At 54.4% G+C, this 24,876-nt stretch overlaps 1 protein-coding gene across 3 annotated transcripts in view; it reads right to left on the reverse strand.

Moving 5' to 3' along the window:
• Positions 1–23,757, reverse strand: part of ASMTL (acetylserotonin O-methyltransferase like) — a 65,431-nt gene extending 41,674 nt beyond the window's left edge. Inside the window, exons 1-2 of one of the 3 annotated variants that reach the window (XM_055106677.2) lie at positions 22,833–23,041; positions 9,664–10,003 (exon numbers count right to left, since the gene is read on the reverse strand). In XM_055106677.2, the coding sequence (XP_054962652.1) occupies positions 9,664–9,666 (3 nt within the window). In that variant the 5' untranslated portion in view covers positions 9,667–10,003; positions 22,833–23,041. Of the gene's footprint in view, positions 1–9,663; positions 10,004–22,832; positions 23,043–23,627 lie in introns of those variants that run through there. The other 2 variants (XM_055106678.2, XM_055106676.2) reach the window with 2 other exon arrangements.
• Positions 23,758–24,876: the final 1,119 nt, after the last annotated feature.

Consider the following 24,876-nt stretch of genomic DNA (forward strand, 5'->3'; position numbering starts at 1 on the left):
AACACGTGCCACCATCTTGGACAGACACCACCATTGTGGACACACACCGTCGTCGTGGACACACACCCCCATCGTGGACAGACACCGCCATCGTGGACACACACTGCCATCTTGGCCATCGAGGACACACACCGCCATCATGGACAGACACCCACATCGTGGACAGACACCCCCATCGTGGACACACACCGCCATCTTGGACAGACACCCCCGTCTTGGACACACACCGCCATCATGGACACACACTGCCATCGTGGACACACATTGCTATCTTGGCCATCGTGGACACACACCGCCATCATGGACACGCACCGCCATCTTGGACAGACACCACCATCTTGGACACACACCACCATCGTGGACACACGCCACCATCTTGGCCATCATGGACACAGTATCATTGTGGAGACACACCGCCATCTTGGACAGACACCTCCATCTTGGACACACACCGCCATCGTGGACACACACTGCCATCTTGGACAGACACCACCATCTTGGACACACACTGCCATCTTGGACACACACCACCATCTTGGACACACACCGCCATCTTGGACACACGCTGCCATCATGAACACGTGCCACCATCTTGGACAGACACCACCATTGTGGACACACACCGTCGTCGTGGACACACACCCCCATCGTGGACAGACACCCCCATCGTGGACACACACCGCCATCTTGGACAGACACCCCCGTCTTGGACACACACCGCCATCATGGACACACACTGCCATCGTGGACACACATTGCTATCTTGGCCATCGTGGACACACACCGCCATCATGGACACACACCACCATCTTGGACAGACACCAACATCTTGGACACACACCACCATCGTGGACACACGCCACCATCTTGGCCATCATGGACACAGTATCATTGTGGAGACACACCGCCATCTTGGACAGACACCTCCATCTTGGACACACACCGCCATCGTGGACACACACTGCCATCTTGGACAGACACCACCATCTTGGACACACACCGCCATCTTGGACACACACCACCATCTTGGACACACACCGCCATCTTGGACACACGCTGCCATCATGAACACGTGCCACCATCTTGGACAGACACCACCATTGTGGACACACACCGTCGTCGTGGACACACACCCCCATCGTGGACAGACACCGCCATCGTGGACACACACTGCCATCTTGGCCATCGAGGACACACACCGCCATCATGGACAGACACCCACATCGTGGACAGACACCCCCATCGTGGACACACACTGCCATCTTGGACAGACACCCCCGTCTTGGACACACACCGCCATCATGGACACACACTGCCATCGTGGACACACATTGCTATCTTGGCCATCGTGGACACACACCGCCATCATGGACACACACCGCCATCTTGGACAGACACCACCATCTTGGACACACACCACCATCGTGGACACACGCCACCATCTTGGCCATCATGGACACAGTATCATTGTGGAGACACACCGCCATCTTGGACAGACACCTCCATCTTGGACACACACCGCCATCGTGGACACACACTGCCATCTTGGACAGACACCACCATCTTGGACACACACTGCCATCTTGGACACACACCACCATCTTGGACACACACCGCCATCTTGGACACACGCTGCCATCATGAACACGTGCCACCATCTTGGACAGACACCACCATTGTGGACACACACCGTCGTCGTGGACACACACCCCCATCGTGGACAGACACCGCCATCGTGGACACACACTGCCATCTTGGCCATCGAGGACACACACCGCCATCATGGACAGACACCCACATCGTGGACAGACACCCCCATCGTGGACACACACCGCCATCTTGGACAGACACCCCCGTCTTGGACACACACCGCCATCATGGACACACACTGCCATCGTGGACACACATTGCTATCTTGGCCATCGTGGACACACACCGCCATCATGGACACACACCACCATCTTGGACAGACACCACCATCTTGGACACACACCACCATCGTGGACACACGCCACCATCTTGGCCATCATGGACACAGTATCATTGTGGAGACACACCGCCATCTTGGACAGACACCTCCATCTTGGACACACACCGCCATCGTGGACACACACTGCCATCTTGGACAGACACCACCATCTTGGACACACACCGCCATCTTGGACACACACCACCATCTTGGACACACACCGCCATCTTGGACACACGCTGCCATCATGAACACATGCCACCATCTTGGACAGACACCACCATTGTGGACACACACCGTCGTCGTGGACACACACCCCCATCGTGGACAGACACCCCCATCGTGGACACACACCGCCATCTTGGACAGACACCCCCGTCTTGGACACACACCGCCATCATGGACACACACTGCCATCGTGGACACACATTGCTATCTTGGCCATCGTGGACACACACCGCCATCATGGACACGCACCGCCATCTTGGACACACACTGCTATCTTGGCCATCGTGGACACACACCGCCATCATGGACACACACCGCCATCTTGGACACACGCTGCCATCATGAACACGTGCCACCATCTTGGACAGACACCACCATTGTGGACACACACCGTCGTCGTGGACACACACCCCCATCGTGGACAGACACCGCCATCGTGGACACACACTGCCATCTTGGCCATCGAGGACACACACCGCCATCATGGACAGACACCCACATCGTGGACAGACACCCCCATCGTGGACACACACTGCCATCTTGGACAGACACCCCCGTCTTGGACACACACCGCCATCATGGACACACACTGCCATCGTGGACACACATTGCTATCTTGGCCATCGTGGACACACACCGCCATCATGGACACGCACCGCCATCTTGGACAGACACCACCATCTTGGACACACACCACCATCGTGGACACACGCCACCATCTTGGCCATCATGGACACAGTATCATTGTGGAGACACACCGCCATCTTGGACAGACACCTCCATCTTGGACACACACCGCCATCGTGGACACACACTGCCATCTTGGACAGACACCACCATCTTGGACACACACTGCCATCTTGGACACACACCACCATCTTGGACACACACCGCCATCTTGGACACACGCTGCCATCATGAACACGTGCCACCATCTTGGACAGACACCACCATTGTGGACACACACCGTCGTCGTGGACACACACCCCCATCGTGGACAGACACCCCCATCGTGGACACACACCGCCATCTTGGACAGACACCCCCGTCTTGGACACACACCGCCATCATGGACACACACTGCCATCGTGGACACACATTGCTATCTTGGCCATCGTGGACACACACCGCCATCATGGACACACACCACCAGCTTGGACAGACACCACCATCTTGGACACACACCACCATCGTGGACACACGCCACCATCTTGGCCATCATGGACACAGTATCATTGTGGAGACACACCGCCATCTTGGACAGACACCTCCATCTTGGACACACACCACCATCGTGGACACACACCACCATCTTGGACACACACCGCCATCTTGGACACACACTGCCATCTTGGACACACACCACCATCTTGGACACACACCGCCATCGTGGAGACACACCGCCATCTTGGACAGACACCACCATCTTGGACACACACTGCCATCTTGGACACACACCACCATCTTGGACACACACCGCCATCTTGGACACACGCTGCCATCATGAACACGTGCCACCATCTTGGACAGACACCACCATTGTGGACACACACCGTCATCGTGGACACACACCCCCATCGTGGACAGACACCGCCATCGTGGACACACACTGCCATCTTGGCCATCGAGGACACACACCGCCATCATGGACAGACACCCACATCGTGGACAGACACCCCCATCGTGGACACACACTGCCATCTTGGACAGACACCCCCGTCTTGGACACACACCGCCATCATGGACACACACTGCCATCGTGGACACACATTGCTATCTTGGCCATCGTGGACACACACCGCCATCATGGACACACACCACCATCTTGGACACACACCACCATCGTGGACACACGCCACCATCTTGGCCATCATGGACACAGTATCATTGTGGAGACACACCGCCATCTTGGACAGACACCTCCATCTTGGACACACACCGCCATCGTTGACACACACTGCCATCTTGGACAGACACCACCATCTTGGACACACACTGCCATCTTGGACACACACCACCATCTTGGACACACACCGCCATCTTGGACACACGCTGCCATCATGAACACGTGCCACCATCTTGGACAGACACCACCATTGTGGACACACACCGTCGTCGTGGACACACACCCCCATCGTGGACAGACACCCCCATCGTGGACACACACTGCCATCTTGGACAGACACCCCCGTCTTGGACACACACCGCCATCATGGACACACACCGCCATCATGGACAGACACCCACATCGTGGACAGACACCCCCATCGTGGACACACACCGCCATCTTGGACAGACACCCCCGTCTTGGACACACACCGCCATCATGGGCACACACTGCCATCGTGGACACACATTGCTATCTTGGCCATCGTGGACACACACCGCCATCATGGACACGCACCGCCATCTTGGACAGACACCACCATCTTGGACACACACTGCCATCTTGGACACACACCACCATCTTGGACACACACCGCCATCTTGGACACACGCTGCCATCATGAACACGTGCCACCATCTTGGACAGACACCACCATTGTGGACACACACCGTCGTCGTGGACACACACCCCCATCGTGGACAGACACCGCCATCGTGGACACACACTGCCATCTTGGCCATCGAGGACACACACCGCCATCATGGACAGACACCCACATCGTGGACAGACACCCCCATCGTGGACACACACCGCCATCTTGGACAGACACCGCCATCTTGGACAGACACCCCCGTCTTGGACACACACCGCCATCATGGACACACACTGCCATCGTGGACACACATTGCTATCTTGGCCATCGTGGACACACACCGCCATCATGGACACACACCGCCATCTTGGACACACACCACCATCTTGGACACACACCACCATCGTGGACACACGCCACCATCTTGGCCATCATGGACACAGTATCATTGTGGAGACACACCGCCATCTTGGACAGACACCTCCATCTTGGACACACACCGCCATCGTGGACACACACTGCCATCTTGGACAGACACCTCCATCTTGGACACACACCGCCATCGTGGACACACACCGCCATCTTGGACAGACACCTCCATCTTGGACACACACCGCCATCATGGACACACACCGCCATCGTGGACACACACTGCTATCTTGGCCATCGTGGACACACACCGCCATCATGGACACACACCGCCATCTTGGACAGACACCACCATCTTGGACACACACCACCATCGTGGACACACGCCACCATCTTGGCCATCATGGACACAGTATCATTGTGGAGACACACCGCCATCTTGGACAGACACCTCCATCTTGGACACACACCGCCATCGTGGACACACACTGCCATCTTGGACAGACACCTCCATCTTGGACACACACCGCCATCGTGGACACACACTGCCATCTTGGACAGACACCACCATCTTGGACACACACTGCCATCTTGGACACACACCACCATCTTGGACACACACCGCCATCTTGGACACACGCTGCCATCATGAACACGTGCCACCATCTTGGACAGACACCACCATTGTGGACACACACCGTCGTCGTGGACACACACCCCCATCGTGGACAGACACCGCCATCGTGGACACACACTGCCATCTTGGCCATCGAGGACACACACCGCCATCATGGACAGACACCCACATCGTGGACAGACACCCCCATCGTGGACACACACCGCCATCTTGGACAGACACCCCCGTCTTGGACAGACACTGCCATGTTGGACACACACTTCCATTTTAAGTTCCCTTGATTAAAAACTGCCTAAATCCAGCCCCCAAACATCAGCCTAATGGCTAATGTCAGCATGACCAGAAACATTCCAGCCGTGGGATAAACCCCTCTGTGACCAGAAACCTCCCCTCCGACCAGAGACAGTCCAACTCCGCAATCAATTTTCCCTCACACAGAAACATTCCAAGCCTGCGAGAAGCCCCCTTTTCCAAAACCCTTTGCTGAGCCACTTTTTGTATTTTTTTTTTTTTTGAAACGGAGTCTCGCTGTGTCGCCCAGGCTGGAGGGGCAGTGACGCCATCTCGGCTCACTGCAAGCTCTGACTCCCAGGATCGAGCGATTCTCCTGCGTCAGTCTCCCAAGTAGCTGGGATTGCAGGCGCCCGCCACCATGCCTGGCTAATTTTTGTATTTTTAATAGAGATGGGGTTTCACCATGTTGGCCAGGCTGGTCTCGAACTCCTGACCTCAGGTGATCCGCCCGCCTCAGCCTCCCAAAGTGCTGGGATTACAGACGTGAGCCTCCGCACCCAGCCTCACTTTCTGTATTTGTTTCCTCCTTCTTAAACTCATACATTTGGTGCCGAAACCCAGGACAGGTGTTAGGGACAGAGGCCCTTTTGCAACCCAGGATGCAGTGGGCAGGGGCAGCCCGTCCCGGGCTAACTCCTGGATCCTTTAGAGCCTCTGGCCCCCTGACCCTGTCCTCTCTCTCTCTCCCTCTTTGAGTGTTGGGAGTGGAGGTTCTCCTGCAACCCAGGAAGCTGTGGGCAGCAGCAGCTCATCCTGGGCTAACTCCTGGATCGTGAGGGTCGCTGGCCACCCCTCCCATCTTTTCTCTCCATTCACCTTCCAAGCAATTTCTGTGAGGAAGACAACTCATGCAAAGGGGACTTGGAGGCTCAAGCTGGAGGGTTCTCAAAACCCTCAGGTCTCAGAAATACACCTCTGACCCCCTGCAACAGGTATTTCACTCCCTAACCCTTGCTTCGTCTTCCTCTCTCTTCCTCTGTCTTCTTCCCTCTTCTCTCTCTCTCTGTTTTCCCTGCGCGGCTCCAGTTTGGGAGCCCCTTTGCCAATTCCAACAGGAACATCCAACATCAGACACAAATCCAGCCGGCTGGTAAGATCTGCCCTCCTCTGACTTTTGGTTCCCAGTTAAAGTCAGGTCGGCCATCCCGGTCCTCGGAGGACCAGCGGCCCTAAGCTACAAGCGATCTTGAGGGATGCCCAGTATCTTCTCAGCTTGACCGTCCTCCTTATAAAGAGGATTCTGGGTCTCTGTCTTTTGTCTGGGGTTGCCTAAAACACAAACAGACACTCTCGGCTTCCTTTTACCAGCCCACGTGGGTGCCAAACAACCCGACATTCCTATGTCGTCCCCTCTGGGATGTCTCCTTTCCAACCTGGCCAAACTTGGCTTACAGAGGAACCTAAAGCCAGAGTGTTGAATTTTTTATTGCAATAGTCTGGCACCAATACAAACTACATAATGACAGCAGATGGCCCGAACATGGCACCTTTAACTTGCAAATTCTCAGGGACCTTGACAACTTTATCACCAGGAAATGGCAAGAGGTTCCCTATACTCAGGCTATCTTCTACCCTCCCTATGTCAAGTTGCACCTTCATTGTGGGCGGCAAGCCACCCAGGTGCCGAGGCAAGAGACCGAGGACACGAGCTCTTCCAGTATATAATAAAATATAAAACGAGAAAGTTGTACCAGATATAGATCTTAGATATGGTTATATATGAATATCATTAATCATTAGTTGGTAGTAATTACTCTTTATACCAATATTATAATAATCCTTGCTCTAGGATCATAATGTAGGAAAAGCCAGGCCGTACAGAGATAGGAGCTGAGGGGACATAGTGAGGAGTGACCAGAAGACGAGTGCGAGCCTTCTGTTATGCCCGGACAGGGTCACCAGAGGGCTCCTTGGTCTAGCGGTAACGCCAGCGTCTGGGAAGACGCCCATTGCCAGGCGGACCATGGTCTAGCAGTAGCGTCAGTGTCAAGGAACAACACCCGCTACTTAGCAGACCGGGAAAGGGAGTCTCCCTTTCCCTGGGGGGGTTTAGAGAAGACTCTGCTCCTCCACCTCCTGTGGAGGACCTGACATCAGTCAGTCTCGCCCGCAGTTATCCAGAGGCCTAACCGTCTCCCTGTGATGCTGTGCTTCAGTGGTCATGCTCCTAGTCTGCCTTCATGTTCCATCTTGTACACCTGGCTCTGCCTTTTAGATAGCAGTAGCAAATTAGTGAAAGTACTAAAAGTCTCTGATAAGCAGAAATAATAGCGTAAGCTGTCTCTCTCCTCCTCCTCTCTCTCTCTGCCTCGGCTGCCAGGCAGGGAAGGGCCCCCTGTCCAGTGGACACGTGACCCACGTGACCTTACCTGTCATTGGAGATGGCTCACACTCCTTACCCTGCTCCTTTGTCTTGTATCCAATAAATATCAGCAAAGCCTGGCATTCGGGGCCACTACCAGTCTCCGCGTCTTGGTGGTAGTGGTCCCCCGGGCCCAGCTGCCTTTTCTTTTATCTCTTTGTCTTGTGTCTATTTCTACACTCTCTTGCCTCCGCACACAGGGAGAGACCCACTGACCCTGTGGGGCTGGTCCCCACATCTCATGACATTTTTTTTTTTTTTTTGAGATGGAGTCTTGCTCTGTTGCCCAGGCTGGAGTGCAGTGGTGCCATCTCGGTTCACTGCAACCTCTGCCTCCCGGGTTCAAGCGATTCTCCTGCCTCAGCCTCCCAAGTAGCTGGGACTACAGGCGCCCGCCACCACACCCAGCTAATTTTTTGTATTTTTAGTAGAGATGGGGTTTCACCATGTTAGCTAGGATGGTCTCGAACTCCTGACCTCGTGATCCACCCGCCTCGGCCTCCCAAAATGCTGGGATTACAGGCGTGAGCCACCGCGCCCAGCCTTGAGTCTTCTTAATTTATGGCAATATAAATATGTGCATAAGTGTGATAAAAATCTGTTTTCTTTAATAAGGGGACACAATTGGAAAAACTGGTCATTTTACCAAAGCTTTGACTGGAATGGTGTGCTTTCCTTTAAAGGAAAACTGGCCTATTTTGTGTACACAGTCCCTGTACAGGGTTTCTGACATGTGATAAGAAAAGAATGTCAGTTTCTGACAGGCCCAGAACCCCAAGTTTTCTTGGAACCTCAAGAGGAAAGGAATCTGCCCAACTCATAGGTATTTAATGGTACAAACCCATGACTGGGCTCAGCTTAAAAAAAGTCCCATCTGAGATTCGTTGTCTTACCAGGGACCAGGGACTCATGTGCCTGGTTTTATGAAATGAGACCACTACTTCTCCTGTTGTCCTTCCCAGCTTCTCCCCAGCCTCCCCTTTTCCCTACTTTATAAGACAGGACAAAAGGGAGAAAGCAGAAAGTTGGAAAAGAAACAGAAGGAAGATAAATAGCCAGATGACCTTGGCACCACCACCCAGCCCTGGTGGTTAAAATAATAATAATATTAACTCCTGACGAGGAGAATCGCCTGAACCCGGCAGGGCGGAGACTGCAGTGAACTGAGATCGCGCCACTGCACTCCAGCCTGGGCGACAGAGCGAGACTCCATCTCAAAATAAATAAGTCAATAAGGAAATAAATAAAAGTAAAAATAATAATTACTCTTGCTGCACTGTATACATATAATTAGGCCAAGTATAATAAAGCAAACCAGTCCTACCATAATTTGTCTTTTTTTTTTTCTTTTTGACACGGAGTCTCCCTCTGTCGCCCAGGCTGGAGTGCAGTGGTGCGATCTCAGCTCACTGCAAGCTCCATCTCCCGGGTTCACGCCATTGTCCTGCCTCAGCTTCCCGAGTATCTGGGACTGCAGGCGCCCGCCACCACGCCCGGCTAATTTCTTGTAATTTTAGTAGAGACGGGGTTTCACCATGTTAGCCAGGATGGTCTCGATCTCCTGACCTCGTGATCCGCCAACCTCGGCCTCCCAAAGTGCTGGGATTATAGGCGTGAGCCACCACACCCAGCCCATAATTTGTCTTTTAATAAAAGTGGGAAAACTGGAAAAAGAAAAATCGTGTTTGAAAAACGATAGTTACCCCTGTGGTGAAATTCTAGTCTTGCCTAATGGTTTTCAGTTTTTATTCTTTTCTACGGTTTGAATTAAATTCTAATTTTTCTGGCTACATGTCTCCAAGATAATGTTTTGCATTCTTTTCCTTTTTCTTTTTCTCCAATTTTTCCTAACTGAAAACCTCTGAAACCCCAAGTTCTGCTTTCTTAAAGCCCTGTGAACTGAAACCTACATGTTTCAACAGGTGCTGCGTGGAAGGCCCCTAAAGAGTGCTACCAGGAACAAATCAACCTCTTCCCCTCCAGGGCTGTGTTTGGTGACCCGTAATAACCACCTCCCTCAGCAGGAAGTGGCCAGAAAGAACGTACCACCCCTCGTCCTGTTATAACTAGAGGGTCTGGATTCACAGAGCAGGAGCATTGCCATCTTCGACACACACTGCCATCTTGGACCCATTACACCGTCTTGGACACACACGGCCATCTTGGAGAAGCACCACCATCTTGGACACACACTGTCTTGGACACACACAGCCATCTTGGAGAAGCACCACCATCTTGGACACACACCGTCTTGGACACACACGGACATCTTGGATAAGCACCACCATCTTGGACACACGCCGCCATATTGGACACACACCGCCATCTTGGATAAGCACCACCATCTTGGACACACACCATCTTGGACAAGCACTGCCATCTTGGACATGCATGGCCATCTTTGACACACACCACAATCTTGGACACACACCGCCACCTTGGATAAGCACCACCATCTTGGACACACACAGCCATCTTGGATAAGCACCACCATCTTGGACACACACCATCTGGGACACACACTGCCATCTTGGACCCATAAAACCATCTTGGACAAGCACCGCCATCTTGGACACACCGCCAGCTTGGATACACACCACCATCTTGAAAAAGCACCACCACCTTGGACACACAACATCTTGGACACACACCGCCATCTTGGATAAGCACCACCATCTTGGACACACACCATCTTGGACACACGCCGCCATCTTCGACACACATCGCCATCTTGGATAAGCACCACCATCTTGGACACACACCATCTTGGACATGCATGGCCATCTTTGACACACACCACAATCTTGGACACACACCGCCACCTTGGATAAGCACCACCATCTTGGACACATACAGCCATCTTGGATAAGCACCACCATCTTGGACACACACCATCTGGGACACACACCACCATCTTGGATAAGCACCACCATCTTGGACACACACAGCCATCTTGGATAAGCACCACCATCTTGGACACACACCATCTGGGACACACACTGCCATCTTGGACCCATAAAACCATCTTGGACAAGCACCGCCATCTTGGACACAACGCCAGCTTGGATACACACCACCATCTTGAAAAAGCACCACCACCTTGGACACACAACATCTTGGACACACACCGCCATCTTGGATAAGCACCACCATCTTGGACACACACCATCTTGGACACACGCCGCCATCTTGGATAAGCACCACCATCTTGGACACACATCGCCATCTTGGATAAGCACCACCATCTTGGAGACACACCATCTTGGACACACACCACCATCTTGGATAAGCACCACCATCTTGGACACACACCGCCAACTTGGATAAGCACCACCATCTTGGACACACACCATCTTGGACACACACGGCCATCTTGGATAAGCACCCCCATCTTGGACACAAACCATCTGGGACACACACTGCCATCTTGGACCCATAACACCATCTTGGACAAGCATCACCATCTTGGACACACCGCCATCTTGGACACGTCGCCATCTTGGATACACACCACCATCTTGGAAAAGCACCACCATCTTGGCCACACAACATCTTGGACACACATCGCCATCTTGGATAAGCACCACCATCTTGGACACACACCATCTTGGACACACACTGCCATCTTGGATAAGCACCACCATCTTGGACACACACCATCTTGGACACACACTGCCATCTTGGATAAGCACCACCATCTTGGACACACGCCGCCATCTTGGACACACACCGCCATCTTGGATAAGCACCACCATCTTGGACACACACCATCTTGGACACAAACCACCATCTTGGATAAGCACCACCATCTTGGACAAGCACCACCATCTGGGACACACACTGCCATCTTGGATAAGCACCACCATCTTGGACACACGCCGCCATCTTGGACACACACCGCCATCTTGGATAAGCACCACCATCTTGGACACACACCATCTTGGACACAAACCACCATCTTGGATAAGCACCACCATCTTGGACAAGCACCACCATCTGGGACACACACCGCCATCTTGGATAAGCACCACCATCTTGGACACACACCATCTGGGACACACACTGCCATCTTGGACCCATAACACCATCTTGGACAAGCATCACCATTTTGGACACACCGCCATCTTGGACACGCCACCATCTTGGATACACACCACCATCTTGGAAAAGCACCACCATCTTGGACACACAACATCTTGCACAGACACCGCCATCTTGGATAAGCACCACCATCTTGGACACACACTGCCATCTTGGATAAGCACCACCATCTTGGACACACGCCGCCATCTTGGACACATACTGCCATCTTGGATAAGCACCACCATCTTGGACACACACGGCCATCTTGGATAAGCACCATCATCTTGGAGACACATCATCTTGGACACACACGGCCATCTTGGATAAGCACCACCATCTTGGACACACACCATCTTGGACATGCATGGCCATCTTTGACACACACCACCATCTTGGACACACACCACCATCTTGGATAAGCACCACCATCTTGGACACACACCATCTTGGACACACACGGCCATCTTGGATAAGCACCACCATCTTGGACACACACCATCTTGGACACACACGGCCATCTTGGATAAGCACCACGATCTTGGACACACACCATTTGGGACACACACTGCCATCTTGGACCCATAACACCATCTTGGACAAGCACCACCATCTTGGACACACCGCCATCTTGGACATGCCGCCATCTTGGATACACACCACCATCTTGGAAAAGCACCACCATCTTGGCCACACAGCATCTTGGACACACACCGCCATCTTGGATAAGCACCACCATCTTGGACACACACCATCTTGGACACACACTGCCATCTTGGATAAGCACCACCATCTTGGACACACACCGCCATCTTGGACAAGCACCACCATCATGGAGACACACCATCTTGGACACACGCCGCCATCTTGGACACACACCGCCATCTTGGATAAGCACCACCATCTTGGACACACACCATCTTGGACACAAACCACCATCTTGGATAAGCACCACCATCTTGGACAAGCACCACCATCTGGGACACACACCGCCATCTTGGATAAGCACCACCATCTTGGACACACACCATCTGGGACACACACTGCCATCTTGGACCCATAACACCATCTTGGACAAGCATCACCATTTTGGACACACCGCCATCTTGGACACGCCGCCATCTTGGATACACACCACCATCTTGGAAAAGCACCACCATCTTGGACACACAACATCTTGCACAGACACCGCCATCATGGATAAGCACCACCATCTTGGACACACACCATCTTGGACACACACTGCCATCTTGGATAAGCACCACGATCTTGGACACACGCCGCCATCTTGGACACACACCGCCATCTTGGATAAGCACCATCTTGGACACACACGGCCATCTTGGATAAGCACCATCATCTTGGAGACACATCATCTTGGACACACACGGCCATCTTGGATAAGCACCACCATCTTGGACACACACCATCTTGGACACAAACCACCATCTTGGATAAGCACCACCATCTTGGACAAGCACCACCATCTGGGACACACACCGCCATCTTGGATAAGCACCACCATCTTGGACACACACCATCTGGGACACACACTGCCATCTTGGACCCATAACACCATCTTGGACAAGCATCACCATTTTGGACACACCGCCATCTTGGACACGCCGCCATCTTGGATACACACCACCATCTTGGAAAAGCACCACCATCTTGGACACACAACATCTTGCACAGACACCGCCATCATGGATAAGCACCACCATCTTGGACACACACCATCTTGGACACACACTGCCATCTTGGATAAGCACCACCATCTTGGACACACACGGCCATCTTGGATAAGCACCAGCATCTTGGACACACACCATCTTGGACACACACGGCCATCTTGGATAAGCACCACCATGTTGGACACACACCATCTTGGACATGCATGGACATTTTTGACACACACCACCATCTTGGACACACACCACCATCTTGGATAAGCACCACCATCTTGGACACACACCATCTTGGACACACACCGCCATCTTGGATAAGCACCACCATCTTGGAGACACACCATCTTGGACACACACTGCCATCTTAAAGAAGCACCGCCATCTTGGACACACACCGCCATCTTGGACCCATAACACCATCTTGGACAAGCACCGCCGTCTAGGACACACCGCCATCTTGAAAAAGCACCACCACCTTGGACACACAACATCTTCGACACACACCGCCATCTTGGATAAGCACCACCATCTTGGACACACACCATCTTGGACATGCATGGCCATCTTTGACACACACCATCATCTTGGACACACACCACCATCTTGGATAAGCACCACCATCTTGGAGACACACCATCTTGGACACACACTGCCATCTTGGAGAAGCACCGCCATCTTGGACACACACCATCTGGGACACACACCACCATCTTGGATAAGCACCACCATCTTGGACACACACTGCCATATTGGATAAGCACCACCATCTTGGACACACACCATCTTGGACACACACGGCCATCTTGGATAAGCACCACCATCTTGGACACACACTGCCATATTGGATAAGCACCACCATCTTGGACACACACCATCTTGGACACACACGGCCATCTTGGATAAGCACCACCATCTTGGACACACACCATCTTGGACATGCATGGCCATCTTTGACACACACCACCATCTTGGACACACACCACCATCTTGGATAAGCACCACCATCTTGGACACACACCATCTTGGACACACACCGCCATCTTGGATAAGCACCACCATCTTGGAGACACACCATCTTGGACACACACTGCCATCTTAAAGAAGCACCGCCATCTTGGACACACACCATCTTGGACACACACCGCCATCTTGGATAAGCACCACCATCTTGGAGACACACCATCTTGGACACACACTGCCATCTTAAAGAAGCACCGCCATCTTGGACACACACCATCTGGGACACACACTGCCATCTTGGACCCATAACACCATCTTGGACAAGCACCGCCGTCTAGGACACACCGCCATCTTGAAAAAGCACCACCACCTTGGACACACAACATCTTCGACACACACCGCCATCTTGGATAAGCACCACCATCTTGGACACACACCATCTTGGACATGCATGGCCATCTTTGACACACACCACCATCTTGGACACACACCACCATCTTGGATAAGCACCACCATCTTGGACACACACCATCTTGGACACACACGGCCATCTTGGATAAGCACCACCATCTTGGACACACACGGCCATCTTGGATAAGCACCACCATCTTGCACACACACGATTTGGGACACACACTGCCATCTTGGACCCATAACACCATCTTGGAGAAGCACCACCATCTTGGACACACCGCCATCTTGGACATGCCGCCATCTTGGATACACACCACCATCTTGGAAAAGCACCACCATCTTGGCCGCACAACATCTTGGACACACACCGCCATCTTGGATAAGCACCACCATCTTGGACACACACCATCTTGGACACACACTGCCATCTTGGATAAGCACCACCATCTTGGACACACACCATCTTTGACACACACCACCATCTTGGACACACACCACCATCTTGGATAAGCACCACCATCTTGGACAGACACCATCTTGGACACACACCACCATCTTGGATAAGCACCACCATCTTGGACACACACTGCCATCTTGGATAAGCACCACCATGTTGGACACACACTGCCATCTTGGATAAGCACCACCATCTTGGACACACACCACCATCTTGGATAAGCACCACCATCTTGGAGACACACCATCTTGGACACACTGCCATCTTGGAGAAGCACCGCCATCTTGGACACACACCATCTGGGACACACACCACCATCTTGGATAAGCACCACCATCTTGGACACACACCGCCATCTTGGATAAGCACCACCATCTTGGACACACACTGCCATCTTGGATAGGCACCACCATCTTGGACACACACGGCCATCTTGGATAAGCACCAGCATCTTGGACACACACCATCTTGGACATGCATGGACATCTTTGACACACACCACCATCTTGGACACACACCACCATCTTGGATAAGCACCACCATCTTGGACACACACCATCTTGGACACACACGGCCATCTTGGATAAGCACCACCATCTTGGACACACACCATTTGGGACACACACTGCCATCTTGGACCCATAACACCATCTTGGACAAGCACCACCATCTTGGACACACCGCCATCTTGGACATGCTGCCATCTTGGATACACACCACCATCTTGGATAAGCACCACCATCTTGGACACACACCGCCATCCTGGATAAGCACCACCATCTTGGACAGACACCATCTTGGACACACACCACCATCTTGGATAAGCACCACCATCTTGGACACACACTGCCATCTTGGATAAGCACCATCATCTTGGACACACACTGCCATCTTGGATAAGCACCACCATCTTGGACACACACCGCCATCTTGGATAAGCACCACCATCTTGGAGACACACCATCTTGGACACACACCATCTGGGACACACACCGCCAGCTTGGATAAGCACCACCATCTGGGACACACACCGCCATCTTGGATAAGCACCACCATCTTGGACACACACTGCCATCTTGGATAAGCACCACCATCTTGGACACACACCATCTTGGACACACACGGCCATCTTGGATAAGCACCACCATCTTGGACACACACCATCTTGGACACACACGGCCATCTTGGATAAGCACCACCATCTTGGACAGACACCATCTTGGACACACACCACCATCTTGGATAAGCACCATCATCTTGGACACACACTGCCATCTTGGATAAGCACCACCATCTTGGACACACACCGCCATCTTGGATAAGCACCACCATCTTGGAGACACACCATCTTGGACACACTGCCATCTTGGAGAAGCACCGCCATCTTGGACACACACCATCTGGGACACACACCACCATCTTGAATAAGCACCACCATCTTGGACACACACCGCCATCTTGGATAAGCACCACCATCTTGGACACACACTGCCATTTTGGATAAGCACCACCATCTTGGACACACACCATCTTGGACACACACGGCCATCTTGGATAAGCACCACCATCTTGGACACACACCATCTTGGACACACACAGCCATCTTGGATAAGCACCACCATCTTGGACAGACACCATCTTGGACACACACCACCATCTTGGATAAGCACCATCATCTTGGACACACACTGCCATCTTGGATAAGCACCACCATCTTGGACACACACCGCCATCTTGGATAAGCACCACCATCTTGGAGACACACCATCTTGGACACACTGCCATCTTGGAGAAGCACCGCCATCTTGGACACACACCATCTGGGACACACACCACCATCTTGAATAAGCACCACCATCTTGGACACACACCGCCATCTTGGATAAGCACCACCATCTTGGACACACACTGCCATCTTGGATAAGCACCACCATCTTGGACACACACCATCTTGGACACACACGGCCATCTTGGATAAGCACCACCATCTTGGACACACACCATCTTGGACACACACAGCCACCTTGGATAAGCACCACCATCTTGGACACACAGCATCTTGGACACACACGGCCATCTTGGATAAGCACCACCATCTTGGACACACACCATCTTGGACATGCATGGCCATCTTTGACACACACCACCATCTTGGACACACACCACCATCTTGGATAAGCACCACCATCTTGGACACACACGGCCATCTTGGATAAGCACCACCATCTTGGACACACACCATCTTGGACATGCATGGCCATCTTTGACACACACCACCATCTTGGACACACACCACCATCTTGGATAAGCACCACCATCTTGGACACACACTGCCATCTTGGATAAGCACCACCATCTTGGACACACACGGCCATCTTGGATAAGCACCAGCATCTTGGACACACACCATCTTGGACACACACGGCCATCTTGGATAAGCACCACCATCTTGGACACACACCATCTTGGACACACACCATCTTGGACATGCATGGACATCTTTGACACACACCACCATCTTGGACACACACCACCATCTTGGATAAGCACCACCATCTTGGACACACACCATCTTGGACACACACGGCCATCTTGGATAAGCACCACCATCTTGGACACACACCATTTGGGACACACACTGCCATCTTGGACCCATAACACCATCTTGGACAAGCACCACCATCTTGGACACACCGCCATCTTGGACATGCCGCCATCTTGGATACACACCACCATCTTGGAAAAGCACCACCATCTTGGCCGCACAACATCTTGGACACACACCGCCATCTTGGATAAGCACCACCATCTTGGACACACACCATCTTGGACACACACGGCCATCTTGGATAAGCACCACCATCTTGGACACACACCATCTTGGACACACACGGCCATCTTGGATAAGCACCACCATCTTGGACACACACCATTTGGGACACACACTGCCATCTTGGACCCATAACACCATCTTGGACAAGCATCACCATCTTGGACACACCGCCATCTTGGACATGCCGCCATCTTGGATACACACCACCATCTTGGAAAAGCACCACCATCTTGGCCGCACACCATCTTGGACACACACGGCCATCTTGGATAAGCACCACCATCTTGGACACACACCGCCATCTTGGATAAGCACCACCATCTTGGACACACACCATCTTAGACAAGCACTGCCATCTTGGACATGCATGGCCATCTTTGACACACACCACCATCTTGGACACACACCACCATCTTGGATAAGCACCACCATCTTGGACAGACACCATCTTGGACACACACCACCATCTTGGATAAGCACCACCATCTTGGACACACACCATCTTAGACAAGCACTGCCATCTTGGACATGCATGGCCATCTTGGACACACACCGCCATCTTGGATAAGCACCACCATCTTGGAGACACACCATCTTGGACACACTGCCATCTTGGAGAAGCACCGCCATCTTGGACACACACCATCTGGGACACACACCATCTGGGACACACACCACCATCTTGGATAAGCACCACCATCTTGGACACACACCGCCATCTTGGATAAGCACCACCATCTTGGACACACACTGCCATCTTGGACAAGCACTGCCATTTTAAGTTCCCTTCATTAAAAACTGCCTAAAACCAGCCCCCAAACATCAGCGTAATGGCTAATGTCAGCATGACCAGAAACAGTGAAAGCCTGAAATAAACCGCCTCTGACCAGAAACATCCCAAGCCCAAGATAACCTCCTTCAGACCAGAGACATTCCAACACCTCAGTCAACTTTGCCTCACAGGGAAACATCCCGAGCCTGCGATAAGATTCCCCTTCCTAAACCCTTAAATACCCTTAGTCTGTAGGAGAGAACACTCCTGACCTAACTCAGCCAGAAGCCCTGCTCAGGCTTGTTCTCCAAAATAAACCCGTCTTTGACTGTGAAGCTGCTTTTCTTCTTTCGTCTTTCTTCCACTCTTCTACCCTCCTCAGCGCTCCTCACCTCTTGAAGGTGCCCCCAGATCCTGGCCCTGACGCCCATCCTGGTCTTCAGGGCACCAGTCAGCAAGCCCTGGACCTGCCCTGCAGATCTCAACCCCAGATCATATAGACCCCTGCCCTATGCCCTGTCACCCCCAATCATGGAGACCCATGCCTTCTGTAAGGCACCCCGACCACTCTCATCCCCGTCACTAGGACCAGGCATGTGGTGTCCCCCCTCCCACAGTACCAGACCTCCAGTCCGTAGTCCCCAAGAGTAGACTCCTGCCCCACTGCACTATCCATAGGCAACCAGTAACTACCCTACCATCACCAGTAACTTCTCTGCCATCACCAGTAACTACCTCACATCACCAGTAACTACCCCCCATCACCAGTAACTATGCCCCATCATCAAACCCAGTAACTACCCCCCATCACCAGTAACTATGCCCCATCATCACCAGTAACTATCCCCCATCACCAGTAACTATCCCCCATCACCAGTAACTATCCCATCACCAGTAACTATCACCCCATTACCAGTAACTATCCCACATCACCTATAACTATCTGCCTGTCACCAGTAACTACCCCCCATCACAAGTAACTATCCCTTCATCACTAGACCCTCTCCTCCATGTGATTAGGGCTCCAGAGAGAGGCAGACACCCACTGCCTAGGCGTCCTGCCACCCGCAATAAGATCCTCATGGGGGCACCAGGAAACACTTCCCATACCCCAGCTACAAAGTCCAACCTTCAGTCACAGGGCCCACTCCATCCCTAGAAGTCCTAAGTCACTCACCTCCCCAATCCCTAGGGGGTCCCAGGTCACTCCCCTCCCCCACCCCTAGGGGGTCCCAGGTTACTCTCCCCTCCCCCATTCCTAGGGGTCTTGGATTACTCTCCCCTCCCCTATCCCTAGGAGGTCCTGGATCACACTCCCCTCCCCCATCACTAGGGCGTCCTGGGTCACTCTCCCCTCCCCAATCCCTAGGGGTTCTGGGTCACTCTCCCCTCCCCCATCCCTAGGGGGTTCCAGGTCACACTCCCCAACCCCATCCCTAGGGGTTCCGGGTTACTCTCCCCTCCCCCATCCCTAGGGGTCCTGGGTTACTCTCCCCTCCCCATTCCTAGGGGTCCCGGGTTACTTTCCCCACCCACATCCCTAGGGGGTCCTGGATCACTCTCCCCTCCCCCATCCCTAGGGGGGTTCCGGGTCACTCTCGCCTCCCCCGTCCCTATGGGTCCCGGGTCACTCTGCCCTCCCCATTCCTAGGGGGTGCTGGCTCACTCTCCCCTCCCCCATCCCTAGGGGTCCTGGGTCACTCTTCCCTCCCCCATCCCTAGGGGGTCCTGGGTCACTCTCCCCTCTCCATGCCTAGGGGTTCCAGGTCACTCTCCCCTCCCCCATCCTTTTGGGTCCCAGGTTACTCTCCCTACCCCCATCCCTAGGGGGATCCCGGCTTACTCTCCCCTCCCCCATCCCTAGGGGGTCCCGGGTTATTCTCCCCTCCCCATTCCTAGGGGGTTCTGGGTCACTCCCCGCAACCCCATGCCTAGGGGTTTCGGGTCACTCTCCCCACCCCCATCCCTAGGAGGGTCCCGGGTCACTTGACCTCCTCATTCCTAGGGGTCCCGGGTTACTCTCCTCTCCCCCATCCCTAGGGGTCCCGGGTTACTCTCCCCACACCCATCCCTAGGGGGGTCTCGGCTTACTCTCCCCATCCCCAACCCTGGAGGTCCCGGGTTACTCTCCCCATCCCCATGCCTGGGGGTCCCGGGTTACTCTCCCCATCCCCATCCATGGGGCTCCGGGGTCACTCTGCTGTCCCCATCCCTAGCGGTCATAGGTCACTCCTCCCTCCCCATCCCTAGGGGGTCCCGGGTCACTCTCCCCAACCCCATGCCTAGGGCGTCCTGGGTTACTCTCCCCACCCCCATCCCTAGGGGGGGTCCCAGGTTGCTCTCCCCTCCCCCACCCCTAGGGGGGTCCTGGGTTACTCTCCCCTCCCCCACCCCTAGGGGGGTCCTGGGTTACTCTCCCCTCCCCCATCCCTAGGGGGTCCTGGGTCACTCTCCCCAACCCCATGCCTAGGGGTTCCGAGTCACTCTCCCCTCCCCCATCCTTTTGGGTCCCGGGTTACTCTCCCTATCCCCATCCCTAGGGGGATCCCGGCTTATTCTCCCCTCCCCCATCCCTAGGGGGTCCCAAGTTACTCTCCCCTCCCCCATCCCTAGGGGGGTCCTGGGTTACTCTGCCCTCCCCATTCCTAGGGGGTTCTGGGTCACTCCCCACAACCCCATGCTTAGGGGTTTCGGGTCACTCTCCCCTCCCCCATCCCTAGGGGTCCCGGGTTACTCTCCCCACCCCCCACCCCTAGGGGGGGTCCAGGGTCACTTGACCTCCCCATTCCTAGGGGTCCCGGCTTACTCTCCCCACCCCCATCCCTAGGGGGGTCTCGGCTTACTCTCCCCATCCCCAACCCTGGAGGTCCCGGGTTACTCTCCCCATCCCCATGCCTGGGGGTCCCGGGTTACTCTCCCCATCCCCATCCATGGGGCTCCGGGGTCACTCTGCTGTCCCCATCCCTAGCGGTCCTGGGTCACTCTACCCTCCCCATTCCTACGGGTCCCGGGTTACGCTCCCCTCTCCCATCCCTATGGGGACCCAGGTCACTCCCCACCCCCATGCCTAGGGGGTTCCGGGTTACTCTCCCCTCCCCCATCCCTAGAGGTTCCGGGTCACTCTCCTCAACCCTATCCCTGGAGGTCCCGGGACACTCTCCCCTCCTCCATCCCTAAGGGTCTCGGGTCACTCTCCCATCCCTATCCCTGGGGTTCCTGAGTCGCTGGGCCCTCCGGGGTTCAGCCCCTCCGTCCCCGGTCCCCTGCCCCGCCCAGGCCCAGGCCGCACCGCGTTGCTGAGGATCTCCTGACGGCGTGGGGAGGCGCTGGCCAGCACCACGCGCTTGTGCAGCAGCTTCCCAATCACCGGGCACAGCACCATGGCGTCCACGCCAGGAGCCGGGCGTCCGCACTTCTGAGCCCGGAGCCCGCGGTGCGCGCAGCGCGGCTGCAAAAAAAAAACAGGCGGCCAGAGTCCCGCCTCCGCGAGGCCACGCCCCCGCCCGCCTCCGCGAGGCCACGCCCAGTCCGCGCCTTCATTGGCCTCCCCGCGAGGCCGCGCCCAGGCCACGCTTCCATTGAACACTCCGTCAGGCCTCGCCCAGGCCACACCTCCATTGCCCTCTCCACCAGGCCACGCCCATGTCACGCCCCTTCGATCTCCCCTGAGGCCACGCCCAGGCCACGCCTCCATTGACCGCTCCGCCAGGCCACGCCCAGGCCACACCTCCATTGCCCTCTCCGCCAGGCCACGCCCATGTCACGCCGCCATTGAACTCCCCGTGAGGCCACGCCCAGGCCACACCCCCGCCCGCCTTCCCCCCGGGCACCGCCCCGGCCGCTTGGTGAAGCACCGCCCCCAGCTCCGCCTCCCGGGCCCCGTCCCCGCCCCCGGCGCTCGCCCCGCCCCTCCCCGCCCCGCCTGCGGCGCCAAGACCTGCAATGGCGCAGGCAGCTGCGGGGTCCCGGGGAGGAAAGGCTGGTGTGGATACTTGGGGTTCCTTGCAGGCGCGGCGTGGGGAGTGGAAATGCTGGGTTCCCGCAGCTGCGGTTGTGGGCAGTTGTGGGGGTGGGGGGCTCTTACCCGCACGTGGAGGGGCCCGGCTCAGAGATGGGGGTCTTGTGGGAGCCGCGTCGGGGAAGGTAGAGATAGGGGGTTCCCCGCGGACCCGGTGCGAGTGGCGTGGAGATGGGGATGTCCTCGTGCCTGGTGGGAGGGGCGTGGAGATGGGGATGTCCTCGTGCCTGGTGGGAGGGGCGTGGAAATGGGGGTGTCCACGGGCCTGGTGGGAGGGGCGTGGAGATGGGGATCCCCGCGGGGATGGTGGGAGGGTTTTGGAGATGAGGGTCCCCGCGAGAATGCTCGGAGGGGTATGGATATGGGGGTCCCCGCGGGCCGGGTGGGAAGGGCGGGGAGATGGGGGGGGTCCCCGCGTGCCTGGTGGGAGGGGCGTGGAGAAGGTGAGGGTCCTTGTGGGAGGGGCGTGGACACTGGGGATCCGCGCGGGCGTGGTGATGGGCGCGGCGTGGGGACCCCCTGGGGGCGCGGTGCTGGGGGCGCAGGGATGGGACCAGAGCGGGCGCTGTGAGGTGGGGGACGCCCGGCTGTGCCTTCCCTCCCTAAATGGACTCCACCTCCAGGGCAGCGGGTCCCTTGCGCGCCGCAGGCTGCAGGGGGCGCGCGTGAGCCGTGCGAGGATTTTTCTTAAACCCCCAGAGCCCAGCCGCACCTGCTCCACATAAACCCAGCGAGGCGTGGAGACTCCGGGCACTGTTTCCCCAGCTTTTGTGACTCAAAAGATTTTGAAATAAAATGTCAAAAATAATAATATACCCAGAGCCTATGCCAGTGATGTGTAGATGCAGAAAATGGAATCCCACAGTTAATTTTGTTAACTGTGGAATGACATCCGAGGGTGTCCAACACATTACGGAGAAAACGAAAAACTGTAGTCAGAGAAGTCACAGAAGAGCCAAATAAAAGAGAGGAAAAAAGCGTCTAAACCATGTGATGTCTGATTTTCAATATTGTGAGTTTTTGAAAAAAAATTTTAAAAAGCACATAGATTCACATTTCTGAATTTTGGAGAAGTAACTTTCTTCGTTTTGAAGCGATAGAAGGAATCATAAGTTTATAAACTGTACTGCATATAACATAAACTCCATGCAGGTGAAGGTTTTTGTTTGTTTGTTTTTTGTTTGTTTGTTTCTTTCTTTGTTTTTTGAGACCGAGTCTCACTGTATCGCCCAGGCTGGAGTGCAATGGTGCAATCTCGGCTCACTGCAACCTCTGCCTCCCAGGTTCAAGCGATTCTCCTGCCTCAGCCTCCTGA

This window comes from Pan paniscus, chromosome X, assembly GCF_029289425.2.
Source record: "Pan paniscus chromosome X, NHGRI_mPanPan1-v2.0_pri, whole genome shotgun sequence".
In the NCBI taxonomy this organism is placed as follows: domain Eukaryota; kingdom Metazoa; phylum Chordata; class Mammalia; order Primates; family Hominidae; genus Pan; species Pan paniscus.